Consider the following 15,899-nt stretch of genomic DNA (forward strand, 5'->3'; position numbering starts at 1 on the left):
CCGCCATCTTGGGGGTCTCGCGGATGCAGCGCGTCGAGTCTAAACCTCGCTTTCTTCCGTCCCTCGTTCCGGTGCTTCGTCGTCTCTGTGAATCCTCTGTGTCTGGCAGCTTGGGGATTGCTCTCCGGGGCAGAATGTCAGTCGGGATCCCTCAGGATGGAGCTGGATGGCAGCCAGCCAATCGGAGCTCTCAAGCTGTGCTGCTCACTCCATCGGCGCCAGGACATGCCTCCTTGAGAATGAATTCATCTGTTACACTGTCTCAACATATATTACACGTGTTCTTGCCAGAAGACAACAATTAACAGAACCGGATGATTTGGAATTTGAAGATTAGAGTTTACAGTACCTTGAACCCGAGGATACGTTGGTACAACTGTTCTTAAGAAATGGACTTTTATATAATGGATTTTATAGGTATTTTAGGATTTTCGCTTATATATTTATGTACAGTGTAATATCGAGCACAAACAAATGTATTTATGTGAAGTTTTATATGCTAAGTTTTTAAATTGCTTTTATGGATAAATAATTATCTGAATAAAGGTCTTGATGAGGATGAATATATATTAGTGATGTGGGATTCATATTATTTTTGTGATTTTTTTGAGATCACTGCACACCTGTCCCAATAAAGTGGCCTTTTACTCTCACTCTTCGGTCTTTCTTGCATGCTGACCCACCCGAAGATAGAAATAGTTTCTGAGGTTTCTTTTTTTTTTCAAAAGACCAATTTAAATAATAAAATAAAGAAAACAGGATAAACATAGACCGTCCGTCACAACTGGTAATGGCTGCTGCTGCTTTGGAATGCAGTCTTGTGCCTTGATCTTCAGCAAGGAAATAAAAAAGACATTTCTTCACTCTGAACGTTTAGTTAGAAATGGAATAATTTTTTGGATTGAGAGAAAAATACTGTATCCAATGCTCAAAAATCCTGGCTGTCCATGAACTTCACTTTTAGTTTTCTTTCTAAATTCTGTGATTTTCAAGAGGTTTTTGTTTTTCAATTTACACTTACATATTACAGGTCAAATTCATATGTCAGGAGTACATATTCTTGGAGCAAGCACACTATGCATTTGTTAATTTAATCGACTAGTCCTTAGGCCTACAGACAATGCTGTCTACGATGCGTCTTGACGCCTGGATACCCTCACAGGTGATAAGCAGCGCTCTACAAATCCACCTTCCATTTCATGACACGACATTGGACTGAAGAGCCGGCTGCGGCCTGAATCCCTCCCAATTCTGTCCCATCGATTGGCTTGAAATCAGTAACTGAATCGACCAATCTGTGATCAGGATAAACAGGTCCAGGAGCTTCACACCATCCCTAATACCATTAAAGTCGCTGAGTCGCTGAGCTAGCCTTTATGTGAAGACAACGTCTTAGATTACACGCAAGGTTGTTTGAAACATCTCAGTGACATTTGTGGAATTCCTAATCACATGAGAATATTTGGCTATCAATAATAATTCACATTACTACACGAGAAGAGGGTGTGCTTGAAGCCCGGAAGGTTTGGTGTCTATCAGACCATTATCGTTTTCTATTTGTCTCTTTTGATCCGACATACCTGGTAAGAGCGCTCCTGCTACTGGGTCTGCAGAAGTTCTTTTAACGGTTGTCTCAATAAGTTATCCCTTGTGCTTGGAATGGCTTCTCAACAACAGCTACTTTGCCTTAATGCAGCTCTGTACTATGCTTGCAGCACCTTCTCCATTGTACTTAACTGTTTCGATAGCCGCCTCACATCTGTATCTATATCGGTCCCACACAGTAGCTGCCGTCAGAGCCGGTCACTACTATGGCATTGCCTGCACTTTGAGACTGAGAAATATTTTTACTTTTAGCCAGTGTTTTAATTAATGATCAGGAAACAGCAGCAACCCCAACACTAACGTTTCTGCAATAAACATGACAAAACAAACATTCACAAAGCCAAAAGGCTGGCAGCCCGCATTGTACCTATTGGCTTTCTCAATGCTTGTTCTCTATTGTTTCTGTAGTCCCCTCTTGACTGTCCTTCGTACATGATTTTAAGTCTTGCACAGAGATGGCTGTACCGGTCTTGCAGCCTCTTGTAATCAAGCAACATACAAGTAAAGAATACATATAGATGGTGAAAAGCTTCATCGATTGGTCTATTTTTCTCTCATTCATATCTTGCTGCTGCTGCAGCATACAACACAGTGGAATCGGTCGGCCCACTTCAGCCGCTCACTACGGCCTCATATGAAGCATTCACACGGTTCTACTGTGGTTGTTCATTTGAAAATGAAACTTTTATTGCTATAATTCGGGCGTCATGGTTAGGCAGCTGCATGTTTTTTTTGTTTCTTATTTTTGTGGCATATGCTGGCAATAAAAAAAGTAACAAAAGATTAAAACGCATGAGTTTATCAAAACTTTACATGGCAAAGCACATCAAGAACACCGCAAAGAGCGTCTTCCTCAACTTGAAACTAAGTACAAAATAAAACCCTTCATCCCACCCAAGGACCTCAAGCAAGCGACTCAATCACTGGTGGTGTCTAGACTCGACTACGGTAACCCAGTCCTCACCGGCACCGCAAAATCCCACCTAGCCCCCTCAGAACAACCCTCAACGCAGCAGCCAGAATGGTCACCGGAATTAAGAAATATGATCACATCTCCCCCGCACTCCGAGAACTAAAATGGCTCCCGGTTGAAATGCGTGCCAGCTTCAGAACTGCCTGCCTCACGCACAATGCCCTGCACACAGGGAAACCAGACGAGCTGGCCTCCAAACTCAAAAAAGCCGTCCGGACAAGGAACCTCAGGAGCACCAACACTCTACTCCTCATCCCTCTGAAATCACGCAAACAAAAAAACGCAGCCCGGTCCTTCGCTGGAAATGTACCAAAAATCCGGAACTCCATTCCTGTCCATATTAGGACTACCCCCTCCTTTGTAAGATTCAAAAGACAGCTCAAAGACCTCTTCCTCAATCGTTCTCTCCCGTACCGATAGCTACCGTCCGCAAGCCAAAGCACACCGTAGGGCACTATTAGTGGGACATTAAGTCTTCTACCTCCTACGCCTCCATGACTGACTTTATCCGGCCTCACCGCAGGAGGCCGAGTTAAAGTCCACAGGCAAACAACGGGAAAACTACCACACGTCCATGTATTAAGGATCTACATTGCACCAAGACTGTCAAAATGCCCTGAGCCAGCATATATACTTTTGCCAGACTGTATCACTCTAACGTGACAAATGTTGTAAAGCGCTCCGATGCCTTCAGGTCTGGCCAGCGCTGTAAAAAACTCCTATAATAAATAAATGAATCAATGTAAGAACTATTGGCTTTGCCTATGCTTGTTTTTCCATAGCTGCTGATTTATTACCCAATATCACTTTGTGTGCTCTTTTCTTTGAGCCTGTAAAAGGAAACTACATGTCCCATAATGCAATTTAAGATCTGAATAAAACCCAAGACTTCCCAGCAATGTTAGACAAGGCTTTTTGCAGCTGTGTTCTTGTTTCAGACATGCACGTTTGCTCGCTCTTCACCCCTCCTTCCTAAATAAGTAACATTACGTCACAGCGCCAATCGTTTTGTGTTATCTAGGGACTGACTCACTCCTTCCCTCAGTGTTTATGAGGGAAGGAGACCCTCGGGCGACAGAAGTCAGTCTCTGTAGGAGCAGGTTTGTTGTCTCTTCCTCAGCTGCTCCCTGCAGGGCACATACACTGAGTTTTTGTTTGCAGATCTATATGGCGCGAACACGACTGAGCACCAGTTCCATTACACAGCGCTCCTTCCCCTGGTTACAGCGCTCTCTCACCTGCGCTGCAGACACTCCCTCACTCCCGCCCTGTCCCCGGCAGGATCCGCAGCGCCCCCGCATTACTCCCTCCATCCTTGAGACCTGTCATGAAGTAGACCCCGACCCCCTCAAGAGAGGACTGTACCCCCTCCCCCAGTGATCTCCCCTCATCTGTGGGGGTCTCCCCCCCTCTCACTCCGGCCCTGTCCCCGGCAGGACCCGCAGCGCCCCCGCATTCCTCCCTCCATCATTGAGACCTGGACTGAACAAGGGCCGCAGGGTGGGGGGAAAGGAGGCCCCAGAGAAGGTGAAGAGCAGAGACCGGTCAGTCACATTGTACACCGAGAGCCTGGCCGCCTCATAGTCCAGGAAGAGACCCACAGCCCTGGGGGGCACATGGGGGGCCAGGAGGGTGCGAGGGGAGGCGAGAGCTCTGTATTTACCATCTCTGAGCCACACTGTCCAGTATCCATTCTCAGGTGTAAATATGATCTTCCCCTTCCTGCTCACAGCCTCGTCACACACCCCCAGGTCCCAGTCCGTCTTGCCCTCCACCTCCACCTCCCAGTAATGCCTCCCGGAGCTCAGCCTCTCTCTCCCCAGGACATTGATGACAGGATCGAATCTCTGGTCCGTTTGGGGCCGACCCTGGTCTTCGTCTCCGTGTCTCACGCTCCTTCCGTCCTCGGACAGGACGAGGCACCGATGAACGGTGTCCGGATCCAGGGTCACCGCAACTGCAAGAGACAGAGGTCAGAGGTCATCAACCACTCATAGTAGTAACAACAACTCACCCAACCACGGAGGACCCACTGGCAGGTACTCACAACCAGTGCTAAGAGCCAGGATTGTCATCAGGGGCCACTGCAGCTGGCGCCACACACTGCCCCTGGCAGCGCCGTCAGTGATGGGAACAACACAACTACACCCATCACACGCCTACAAACACCACTACACCCATCACATGCCTACAAACACACCTACAACCATCACACGCCTACAAACACCACTACAACCATCACACGCCTACAAACACACCTACAACCATCACACGCCTACAAACACCACTACAACCATCACACGCCTACAAACACCACTACAACCATCACACGCCGACAAACACCACTACAACCATCACACGCCTACAAACACCACTACAACCATCACACGCCTACAAACACCACTACAACCATCACACGCCTACAACCATCACACGCCTACAAACACCATTACAACCATCACACGCCTACAAACACCACTACAACCATCACACGCCTACAAGCATCACTACAACCATCACACGCCTACAAACACCACTACAACCATCACACGCCTACAACCATCACACGCCTACAAACACCATTACAACCATCACACGCCTACAAACACCACTACAACCATCACACGCCTACAAGCATCACTACAACCATCAAACACTACTACAACCATCACACGCCTACAAGTGTGACAAACCGGATTATTTCAGGTCGAAGAGTGCTAGGGCGGCAGCTGATAGTCATTTTTAATGTATATTGAATGAATTATTAGTTGCTGTGGTGGTCATCTCGAAATTAGCCAGACCGCATGTGCAAACCGTCACAAGCGCCGATGTGCCGCTGCCGAGCACCGGAAACCACACGCTCAAATTAAGCACTCCACCAATAAATCAGACAGGCCTTGCACTATCTGGCTGGCCTCTTTACCAGAAATAAACAGCTCTAATACTGAAAACAGAAAAGACACAACAAGCCGGCTCTGGAGAGAGTCCGAAGGGCAGAGTCTGCGGCTCTGCACTGCCGGGCTCTGAAGCAGCCAGTGCCTGGTTCTAGACTGCCGGGCTCTGAAGCAGCCAGTGCCTGGTTCTAGACTGCCAGGCTCTGAAGCACCCAGTGCCTGGTTCTAGACTGCCGGGCTCTGAAGCACCCAGTGCCTGGTTCTAGACTGCCGGGCTCTGAAGCACCCAGTGCCTGGTTCTAGACTGCCGGGCTCTGAAGCACCCAGTGCCTGGTTCTAGACTGCCGGGCTCTGAAGCACCCAGTGCCTGGTTCTAGACTGCCGGGCTCTGAAGCACCCAGTGCCTGGTTCTAGACTGCCGGGCTCTGAAGCAGCCAGTGCCTGGTTCTAGACTGCCGGGCTCTGAAGCACCCAGTGCCTGGTTCTAGACTGCCGGGCTCTGAAGCAGCCAGTGCCTGGTTCTAGACTGCCGGGCTCTGAAGCAGCCAGTGCCTGGTTCTAGACTGCCGGGCTCTGAAGCAGCCAGTGCCTGGTTCTAGACTGCCGGGCTCTGAAGCAGCCAGTGCCTGGTTCTAGACTGCCGGGCTCTGAAGCAGCCAGTGCCTGGTTTTAGACTGCCGGGCTGGTTCTAGACTGCCGGGCTCTGAAGTAACCAGTGCCTGGTTCTAGACTGCCGGGCTCTGAAGCAGCCAGTGCCTGGTTTTAGGCTGCCAGGCTGGTTCTAGACTGCCGGGCTCTGAAGTAACCAGTGCCTGGTTCTAGACTGCCGGGCTCTGAAGCAACCAGTGCCTGGTTCTAGACTGCCGGGCTCTGAAGCACCCAATGCCTGGTTCTAGACTGCCGGACTCTGAAGCAGCCAGTGCCTGGTTCTAGACTGCCGGACTCTGAAGCAGCCAGTGCCTGGTTCTAGACTGCCGGGCTGGTTCTAGACTGCCGATCTCTGAAGCACCCAGTGCCTGGTTCTAGACTGCCGGGCTCTGAAGCACCCAGTGCCTGGTTCTAGACTGCCAGGCTCTGAAGCACCCAGTGCCTGGTTCTAGACTGCCGGGCTCTGAAGCACCCAGTGCCTGGTTCTAGACTGCCGGTTCTAGGCTCTAGCATTGCTGGAAAACGTTACATACCACAAGAATAACTGTATACAAAATGTAAGTAAACAGGTTCTCAATATAATCAGCATAAGTAACTAATTTAAATTAATGTAAGTGTATGCCACTAATTATATGGTTATATAAAAATTATTTATAAAGAGTTCAAGAAGAATGGGGACCCCTCAGCGTCCCGACCTCTCGTCGTCTTCACACCACTATTCCAACATTCTACCCATAATCCCCTCGTTTCCAGAGGCTGTGCAGAGTGTGGAGGGCAGTGCCGAGTGTGGAGGGCAGTGCCGAGTGTGGAGGGCAGTGCCGAGTGTGGAGGGCAGTGCCGAGTGTGGAGGGCAGTGCCGAGTGTGGAGGGCTGTGCCGAGTGTGGAGGGCTGTGCAGAGTGTGGAGGGCAGTGCCGAGTGTGGAGGGCAGTGCCGAGTGTGGAGGGCTGTGCAGAGTGTGGAGGGCTGTGCAGAGTGTGGAGGGCTGTGCAGAGTGTGGAAGGTTGTGCAGAGTGTGGAGGGCTGTGCAGAGTGTGGAGGGCTGTGCAGAGTGTGGAGGGCTGTGTGGATGGCAGTGCTGAGTGTGCAGGGATGAGTGTGGAGGGCAGTGCAGATTGTGGAGGGCAGTGCTGAGTGTGGAGGGCTGTGCAGAGTGTGGAGGGCTGTGCAGAGTGTGGAGAGCTGTGTTGAGGGCTGTGCAGTGTGGAAGGTAGTACAGAGTGTGGGCGGCTGTGCAGAGTGTAGAGGGCTGTGCAGAGTGTAGAGGGCTGTGTAGAGGGCTGTGCAGAGTGTAGAGGGCTGTGCAGAGAGTGGAGGGCAGTGCAGAGTGTAGAGGGCAGTGCAGAGTGTAGAGGGCTGTGCAGAGTGTAGAGGGCTGTGCAGAGTGTAGAGGGCTGTGCAGAGTGTAGAGGGCTGTGCAGAGTGTAGAGGGCTGTGCAGATTGTGGAGGACACTGCTGCGTGTGGAGGGCTGTGCAGAGTGTGGAGGGCTGTGCAGAGTGTGGAGGGCTGTGCAGAGTGTGGAGGGCTGTGCAGAGTGTGGAGGGCTGTGCAGAGTGTGGAGGGCTGTGCACAATGTAGAGGGCTGTGCACAGTGTAGAGGGCAGTGCAGAGTGTGGAGGGCAGTGCAGAGTGTGGAGGGCAGTGCAGAGTGTGGAGGGCAGTGCAGAGTGTGGAGGGCAGTGCAGAGAGTGGAGGGCTGTGCAGAGTGTAGAGGGCTGTGCAGAGTGTAGAGGGCTGTGCAGAGTGTGGAGGGCTGTGCAGAGTGTGGAGGGCTGTGCAGAGTGTGGAGGGCTGTGCAGAGTGTGGAGGGCTGTGCAGAGTGTGGAGGGCAGTGCAGAGTGTGGTGATGTGTGATCTGTGGAAGTGTGCAGAGGTTTGAGGGCTGTTTATTTATTTAATTACAATGATATCTAGCATGAAAAAGCCCCAAATTTGTACCTGAGTAGTTCACATATGATCAGATGCTACTGCATTCAAGCAGTTTACTAAAGAACATTACATGGGTTAAGAAGAACAGCAACAAATTACACAATTACATCAGCTTAAACAGAGGTCTTACACATGAGCAGAATTACTGAATTATCTAGAAATGCGGAGGCTGTCAAGCAAAACACAAAACTTAAAGAAGACAAGACTGTATAGTGTGGAAGGATGTGCAGAGCGAGGAGGTTTGTGCTCTGAAGGAAATGTGCAGAGCTTTGAGGACTGGGCAGAGTGTGGGTTTTACAGAGAGTGACGGAGGTGAAGAGTGAAGTTGTGTACCGAGCGGTGAGTTGTGAGTGTGATGGGCTGTGCAGAGAGTGGAAGGTTGTGAAGAGTGTGGAGGGCTGTGCAGAGTGAAGTTGTGTACAGAGCGGTGGGTGGTTGTGAGAGCGGTGGGTGGTTGTGAGTGCGGTGGGTGGTTGTGAGTGCGGTGGGCTGTGCAGAGTGGAAGGTTGTGCAGTGTGTGGAGGGCTGTGCAGAGTGTGGAGGTCTGTGCAGACTGGAAGGCTGTGCAGTGTGTGGAGGGTTGTGCAGAGTGTGGAGGGTTGTGCAGAGTGTGGAGGGCTGTGCAGAGTGAAGTTGTGTACAGAGCGGTGGGTTGTTGTGAGTGCGGTGGGCTGTGCAGAGAGTGGAAGGTTGTGCTGAGTGTGGAGGGCTGTGCAGAGTGGAAGGTTGTGTGGGGGGCTGTGCAGAGTGAAGTTGTGTACAGAGCGGTGGGTTGTTGTGAGTGTGGTGGGCTGTGCAGAGAGTGGAGGGCTGTGCAGAGAGTGGAGGGCTGTGCAGAGTGTGGACGGCTGTGCAGAGAGTGGAGGGCTGTGCAGAGAGTGGAGGGCTGTGCAGAGAGTGGAGGGCTGTGCAGAGAGGGGAGGGCTGTGCAGAGAGTGGAGGGCTGTGCAGCTGGCAGAGCAGCACAGAGAGTGGAGGTGTGTGTGGGTGGAGGCTGCCTGTGTAGGACTAAGGACAGCATTAGTACTGGGGATGTGCAGTGGCGGGAGGATGACACACAAAGCACACAGCACTGCCCAGGGCTAGAAGATGGTGCAAACGGGGCCCAGCTGAGCAGAAAGCGGTGTCTGGTTGAAGTGCGAGACTGAGTATATGGAGTAACAGGACATGAAAAAGCGTAAATGTCACATGATTCACGACTCGATATTGGCAACAGAGTAAGGCTGTGGAGGGCTGTGCAGAAAGTGAGGAGACAGTACGGTGAGTACATGTGCATTGAGTGGAGCTCTCGACTAGGTGGCGGCCTGTCCAGTGTCGAACATTGTGCAGTGTAATGGCTGCACAGAGTGTGGGTGTCTGTCTACAGAACGGGAGTGTGATGGCTGTGGAGAGTGTGGCTGTGTAGAGTGTGGGTGTCTGTCTACAAAACGGGGGGTGAGGGCTGTGGAGAGTGTGGCTGTGCAGTGTGTGGGTGTCTGTCCACAGAACGGGGGTGAGTGCTGTGGAGAGTGCGGCTGTGCAGAGTGTGGGTGTCTGTCTACAGAACGGGGGGGTGAGGGCTGTGCAGAGTGTGGATGTCTGTCTACAGAACGGGAGTGTGATGGCTGTGGAGAGTGTGGCTGTGCAGAGTGTGGGTGTCTGTCTACAGAACGGGAGTGTGATGGCTGTGGAGAGTGTGGCTGTGCAGAGTGTGGGTGTCTGTCTACAGAACGAGGGGTGAGGGCTGTGGAGAGTGTGGCTGTGCAGTGTGGGTGTCTGTCTACAGAACGGGGGTGTGAGGGCTGTGGAGAGTGTGGCTGTCTGTCTACAGAACGGGGGTGTGAGGGCTGTGGAGAGTGTGGCTGTGCAGTGTGTGGGGGTCTGTCTACAGAACGAGGGGTGAGGGCTGTGGAGAGTGTGGCTGTGCAGAGTGTGGGTGTCTGTCTACAGAACGGGGATGTGATGGCTGTGGAGAGTGTGGCTGTGCAGTGTGTGGGTGTCTGTCTACAGAACGAGGGGTGAGGGCTGTGGAGAGTGTGGCTGTGCAGTGTGGGTGTCTGTCTACAGAACGAGGGGTGAGGGCTGTGGAGAGTGTGGCTGTGCAGTGTGTGGGTGTCTGTCTACAGAACGAGGGGTGAGGGCTGTGGAGAGTGTGGCTGTGCAGAGTGTGGGTGTCTGTCTACAGAACAGGGATGTGAGGGCTGTGGAGAGTGGCTGTGCAGTGTGTGGGTGTCTGTCTACAGAACAGGGATGTGAGGGCTGTGGAGAGTGGCTGTGCAGTGTGGGTGTCTGTCTACAGAACGGGGGTGTGAGGGCTGTGGAGAGTGTGGCTGTGCAGACTGTGGGTGTCTGTCTACAGAACGGGGGTGTGAGGGCTGTGGAGAGTGTGGCTCTGCAGAGTGTGGGTGTCTGTCTACAGAACGAGGGGTGAGGGCTGTGGAGAGTGTGGCTGTGCAGTGTGGGTGTCTGTCTACAGAACGGGAGTGTGATGGCTGTGGAGAGTGTGGCTGTGCAGAGTGTGGGTGTCTGTCTACAGAACGAGGGGTGAGGGCTGTGGAGAGTGTGGCTGTGCAGTGTGGGTGTCTGTCTACAGAACGGGGTGTGAGGGCTGTGGAGAGTGTGGCTGTGCAGAGTGTGGGTGTCTGTCTACAGAAGGGGGGTGTGAGGGCTCTGCAGAGTGTGGGTGTCAGTCTACAGAACGGGGGTGTGAGGGTTGTGGAGAGTGTGGCTGTGCAGTGATTGGGGGTTTTCTTCATAGAGAGGCTGACAGAGAGCCAAGGTTGCAGCGCAGTGCCTAATTTGTGCCGGTGGTTTCCCGTGCTCGGCACCGACAACTAATGGTGAGCTCTAGCGACAGTCCAACACATGGTGGCACTGTCTTTTTTTAATTTTGAGATGAGCACAACAACCGTGTTTATTAAGCCAATATACATGAATAATACCAGCCTCTCAAGCCATTATTGTAGCTGTGTGGGGCTGAAGTAGTCTGAATTGTCACACTTGTAGGAGTGTGATGGTTAGGTGGCAGCACTGGCAGGGTATGGGTGGTGCATGCTGCAGTGGCCTTCCGAGAAGGACCCTGGCACTTCATGTTTTACAAATTAAGCAGTGGCAGAGGTGCTGGTACAATTTTCAATGTGGAGGGGCCAGCCACAGACGTCACCCCAATAGAGGCAGAGGGTCTGTGAAAAACCCAACCGGCGCCTACAAAGGGAGCTTAGAAAATGGCGCCAGTACACCATAGGACAGAGAGCTTCCTGGGTGCAGGATCCAGTGGAGCATTTAGAGAGCATCTCCCGACGCAGATATATTACTAAATGTGGTGCGGTAGAGTAATGAGAGATATCAATGTCATCAGTCTCCTTAGAAATGACACTTACGTGCAACTAAGGCACCCAAACCACCCACTGGGCTGAAACTCAGGTGTGACTCAGGAGAAGCAAGTTCCTGATCACTTTTAGTGGCTGTGATTGGCTTAAAGCCACGGCTGGAGATCCTGGGGTCTGACATGAACAGGTCCTGTGGTCTGACCAACAAAATGTGTTTTACTAGTGTGAGCTTGGTAAAGACTAGACCTAGTTCAGTGGGTTAATGCACATGCTGTGCAATGTCTCAAATGGAAGGAAACACCAAAAAATAGAAAAAACATAACGTAGGATAAATAGAAACGGTAAGAATCTCACAGGTCCCATATTACTGCCCAGTGCTAAATCAGGAGGTAAAAGCCACTAACAGACATCAACAAAAACAAGGCTTGACATACACTCGCACAGTACACAATTTCACACATTTCTAACTCCACATTACCTCCAGTCTGTGCAGATGTAATGCAGATGTTTGTGTGCTGTGTTGCAGCTTTACTTTGTAATCTGTGTGGGACAAATGTGTCATACAATCGCTTTTATCTCTAAACTCACTGAATACAAATTGTAATGCTGCAGAAGGAAAATGCTACTTACCAGTATGCATCTGTTCTTGGCATGTAGAGCTGCAGATCCACACACTATGCATAGATCGCCATCTGGTGTTGGGCCCGGATGTTTGCACTTGTTTTTGTCTTGGAAAGTCTTTGGAAGTCACGAGATAGGTGACTCCTCCTTTGGATCACAGTGCGCATGGGCATCGGCTCCATCCTCAGATTGTTTTTTCACCAATAGGGAAATGATGTAGTTTTGTAAGAAACAGAAAGATGCCCATGTAGGCTGTATCTAAATAAGATATTACTGGAACAGATAAAGGTAGCGGGGGAGGTGGGTGGGTATGTGTAGATCTGCAGCTCTACATGCCAAGAACAGATGCATACTGGTAAGTAGCATTTTTCGTTTGAGGCCTATGAGCTGCAGATTACACACAATGCATAGATTGTATAGCAGTACCCCTCCTTAGCGGTGACCACCAGTACCTGTTGCAGTAGTTTCAAATAGTGTTTTGAGTACAGCCTGGCCCACAGTAGCTAGTTGTTTTGTTTACACATCTACACATTAGTGTTTTGTGAATGTGTGCGGTGTAGACCATGTAGCTGCTCTGCCGATGTCATCCAGGGCCGGACTGGGAACCAAAACCGGCCCTGGCAAAAAGCTCAGCCGGCCTACCCGGGGCTTGGGGCTGCCGCCGAGCTCTTTGCCAGGGCCGGTTTTCGACGATTTTATTACAGGGCCGATTTTGCAGCTAAGCTGCAAAAACGTCCCTGTAACAAAAACGGCCCCCAGGGGCCCAAAACCAGTCCCCACCCGTGCGGCGCACCGGGGGATTGCCCGGTGCCCACTATGGCCAGTCCGGCCCTGATGTCATCTAAGGGAATGTTTCCTAAAAATGCCATTGAAGCCCCTATCTTGTGTAGAGTGGGCTTTAGGAGGAACAGATAAAGTACGTTTTGCTTTGTGATAGCAAATTTGTATGCATTTAACAATCCATCTTGCTATCCCAGACTTTGATACGGGGTTGCCTTTGTGTGGTGGTGAGAAAGACACAAAAAGTTGTTTGGTCTTACGAAAAGGTTGTGTTCTCTCGATGTAATAAAGCAGTGCTCTTTTAACATCCAGAGTATGAAGAGCTCTTTCTGCGACAGTTTGTGGTTGCGAGAAGAATACAGGCAGCTCTACAGATTGATTGAGGTGGATGTGAGAAATAACTTTAGGGAGGAATTTAGGATTAGTTCGTAGAACAACCTTGTTATGATGGATTTGTAAGAAAGGTTCCAGAATAGTTAGTGCTTGCAGCTCACAAACTCTCCTAAGAGAAGTGATGGCCACTAGGAAAGCAACCTGCCATGTTAGAAACTGACCATTAAATCTTGATATGGAGAAATCACAATAAATGTGCTCAGACCCTCGCAGGTAAAGACCTGCACTGGATAACCATTAAAGATAATGGGGCAACCCAGTAACCCTCAGAACCTGGGCGTAATAGTGAAAGCAAAGAACAATGGTTCTGTCGGGAAGTAAGCAAACTTGCTTGGACATATACTGAATACACTTTAGAGCTATACGGGACACACACAGACCCAAAGAAACAGAAATGAATTCGTGTTGCTGGATGGAATAGTATTAATTATTGTATGGAAAACACCGAAGTGTTTACAGGGTGAACCAACCAGAATACACATACAAAATGGAACAATTGGTGAAACAGTGGTTACTTGAACAAAAAATCACATATAACAGATATATACAATAGACAATACATAGAAATAATAAACAATCAGATCCAGCTTGAAGTACATAAGCCACTATAGGCTATAGGCTGTGATTTCCTTGTTCTATATGTGGATTTGCACGGAAGCATAGGACAGGTAACGTCGACGTTTCGACCCAATATGGTTGTGCCAATTAGTATGCATCAAAGGGGGTCTTCATCAGGACAAGGAATAGGTTGGGGACCTGGGAAAACGATTTAATTAATTGGAAATAGATTCCTCGTCTCTCTTATGCAGGAGGCCGACATCAACTTTGGTAGTGAATTCTGCTCAAATTCTGTAGGACGGTAATTTCGATTTGAAAAGAAAAGTGGTGCTGTCACGACAATCGCCACGTAGAGGAGTCCGCGAACTGGACGTCTTTATCCGTCAAAGGCTCAGCTGCAACTGTTCTTTGCTTTCATGTTAGAAACTGAAGCTCACATTTATGTAGAGGTTCAAAGGGAGGACCCATTAGTCTTGTGAGAACTATGTTTAAATTCCACACAGGTGAGGGTGGTACCCTGGGGAGAGTTATCCTTTTGAGGCCTTCCATAAAAGCTTTGATGGCAGGTACCCTGAAAAGTGATAGGTGTTGTCTATTTTGTCTATTTTGTAAGTAGGCTGCTATGGCAGCGAGGTGTAATCTAATAGATGTGTATGTTAGATTACACCGTTGAAGATGTAGTAGAAAACCTTTGATGTGTTGAACAGACACATCTAAAGGATTGATGGTGGTTGTTGTGACAGTATACGACAAATCTTTTCCACTTGCTGCATAGCAGGCTTTAGTGGTGGGACGTCTAGCTTCTTTAATGATGTTCATACAGTCAGGGGGAAGGTTAAGGTAACCGAATTCTAAGACCTCAGGAGCCAGATCGCAAGCTTGAGCTGAGCTGGGTCCGGGTGTCTGATCTCTGGACGGTTCTGGGTTAAGAGGTGTGGTGAAAGGTGTAATTTTCAGTGCGGAACTACGGACAGTTCCAGTAATGTGGTGTACCACGGTTGTCTGGCCCAAGTTGGAGCAACTAGAATGAGAGTCAGTGAGTGTTGCTGTAGTTTGCGCACCACCAGTGGAATGAGTGGGAGAGGCGGAAAGGTATACGCAAATCTGCCTGAACAATTCATCCATATCGCATTGCCTTTGGACAATGGGTGTGGATATATGGCGGCGAAGCTTGGGCATGTGGCGTTTTCGTGCGTGGCGAAGAAGTCTATTTGTAGTTGCCCCCACATTTGAAAGAACGGTTGAAGAACTTGCGGATGAAGTTCCCACTCGTGAATGTTTTGCGTTTGACGACTTAACAGATCGGTTATGTTGTTTTTGACTCCTGGGAGATGTTGGGCAAGGAGGAAAATACTCTGAGGTATGGCCCATCTCCATATGCTTTGTGCTAGTTGGGAGAGCTGTAGAGAATGTGTCTCGCCTCGTTTCTGTATGTAGTACATTGCTGTCATGTTGTCCGTGCAGACTAAGACAGCTTTGCCTGATATTTGTTTCTGGAATGCCTTTAAGGCTAGGAATATGGCTAGTAACTCCAGGTGGTTGATGTGGAGTAATTTTTGTTGAGGAGTCCAGCTGCCCTGCATGGTGTGATGTAATAGGTGAGCTCCCCAGCCGGAGAGCGATGCGTCCGCTGTCATGACAATCTGCGGAACTGGCTCTAGGAACGGTCGCCCTTTGGAAAGGTTCTTGGTGTTCCACCACTGCAGAGAGCGATGAGTGCAACCGTTTACCAACACCAGATCTGTTAGCTGACCTTGAGCTTGGTTCCATTGGCGTGCTAAGCACTCTTGGAGAGGACGCATCTGGAGTCTTGCGTGAGACACAATAAATATGCAAGATGCCATCATTCCTTTGAGCTGCATGAACACTCGAGCTGGAAGAGAGTGTTGAGGTTGAAATTTGTTTAGGAGAGCTTGCATGCTTGCTATCCTGGCTGGATTGGGATAAGCTAGCGCTTTTGTGGTGTCTGTTGTGGCACCGAGGTATTGTTGTATGTGGGACAGTTGTAGATTAGACTTTGCTCGGTTTACTGTGAACCCCAAGTCGTGGAGTAGTTGGATAGTGGTGTGAGTGTGATGTACACACTGACTGTATGAGCTGGCTTTTATGAGCCAGTCATCTAGATATGGGAAGACGTGAATGTGTAGTCTTCTTAAATGGGCTGCAACAACCGCTAGGCACTTGGTGAA

At 49.8% G+C, this 15,899-nt stretch overlaps 1 protein-coding gene across 1 annotated transcript in view; it reads right to left on the reverse strand.

Annotated features, from left to right (window-relative positions):
* Positions 1-2,266: 2,266 nt before the first annotated feature.
* LOC146869358 (E3 ubiquitin-protein ligase TRIM39-like) overlaps positions 2,267-15,899 on the reverse strand; it is a 90,400-nt gene continuing 76,767 nt past the window's right edge. Inside the window, exon 7 of the mRNA XM_085651680.1 lies at positions 2,267-4,535. Coding sequence (XP_085507806.1) covers positions 3,991-4,535 — 545 coding nt within the window. The 3' untranslated portion in view covers positions 2,267-3,990. The remainder of the gene's footprint in view (positions 4,536-15,899) is intronic.

Source organism: Triturus cristatus, chromosome 1_1 (genome assembly GCF_964204655.1).
Source record: "Triturus cristatus chromosome 1_1, aTriCri1.1, whole genome shotgun sequence".
NCBI lineage: Eukaryota > Metazoa > Chordata > Amphibia > Caudata > Salamandridae > Triturus > Triturus cristatus.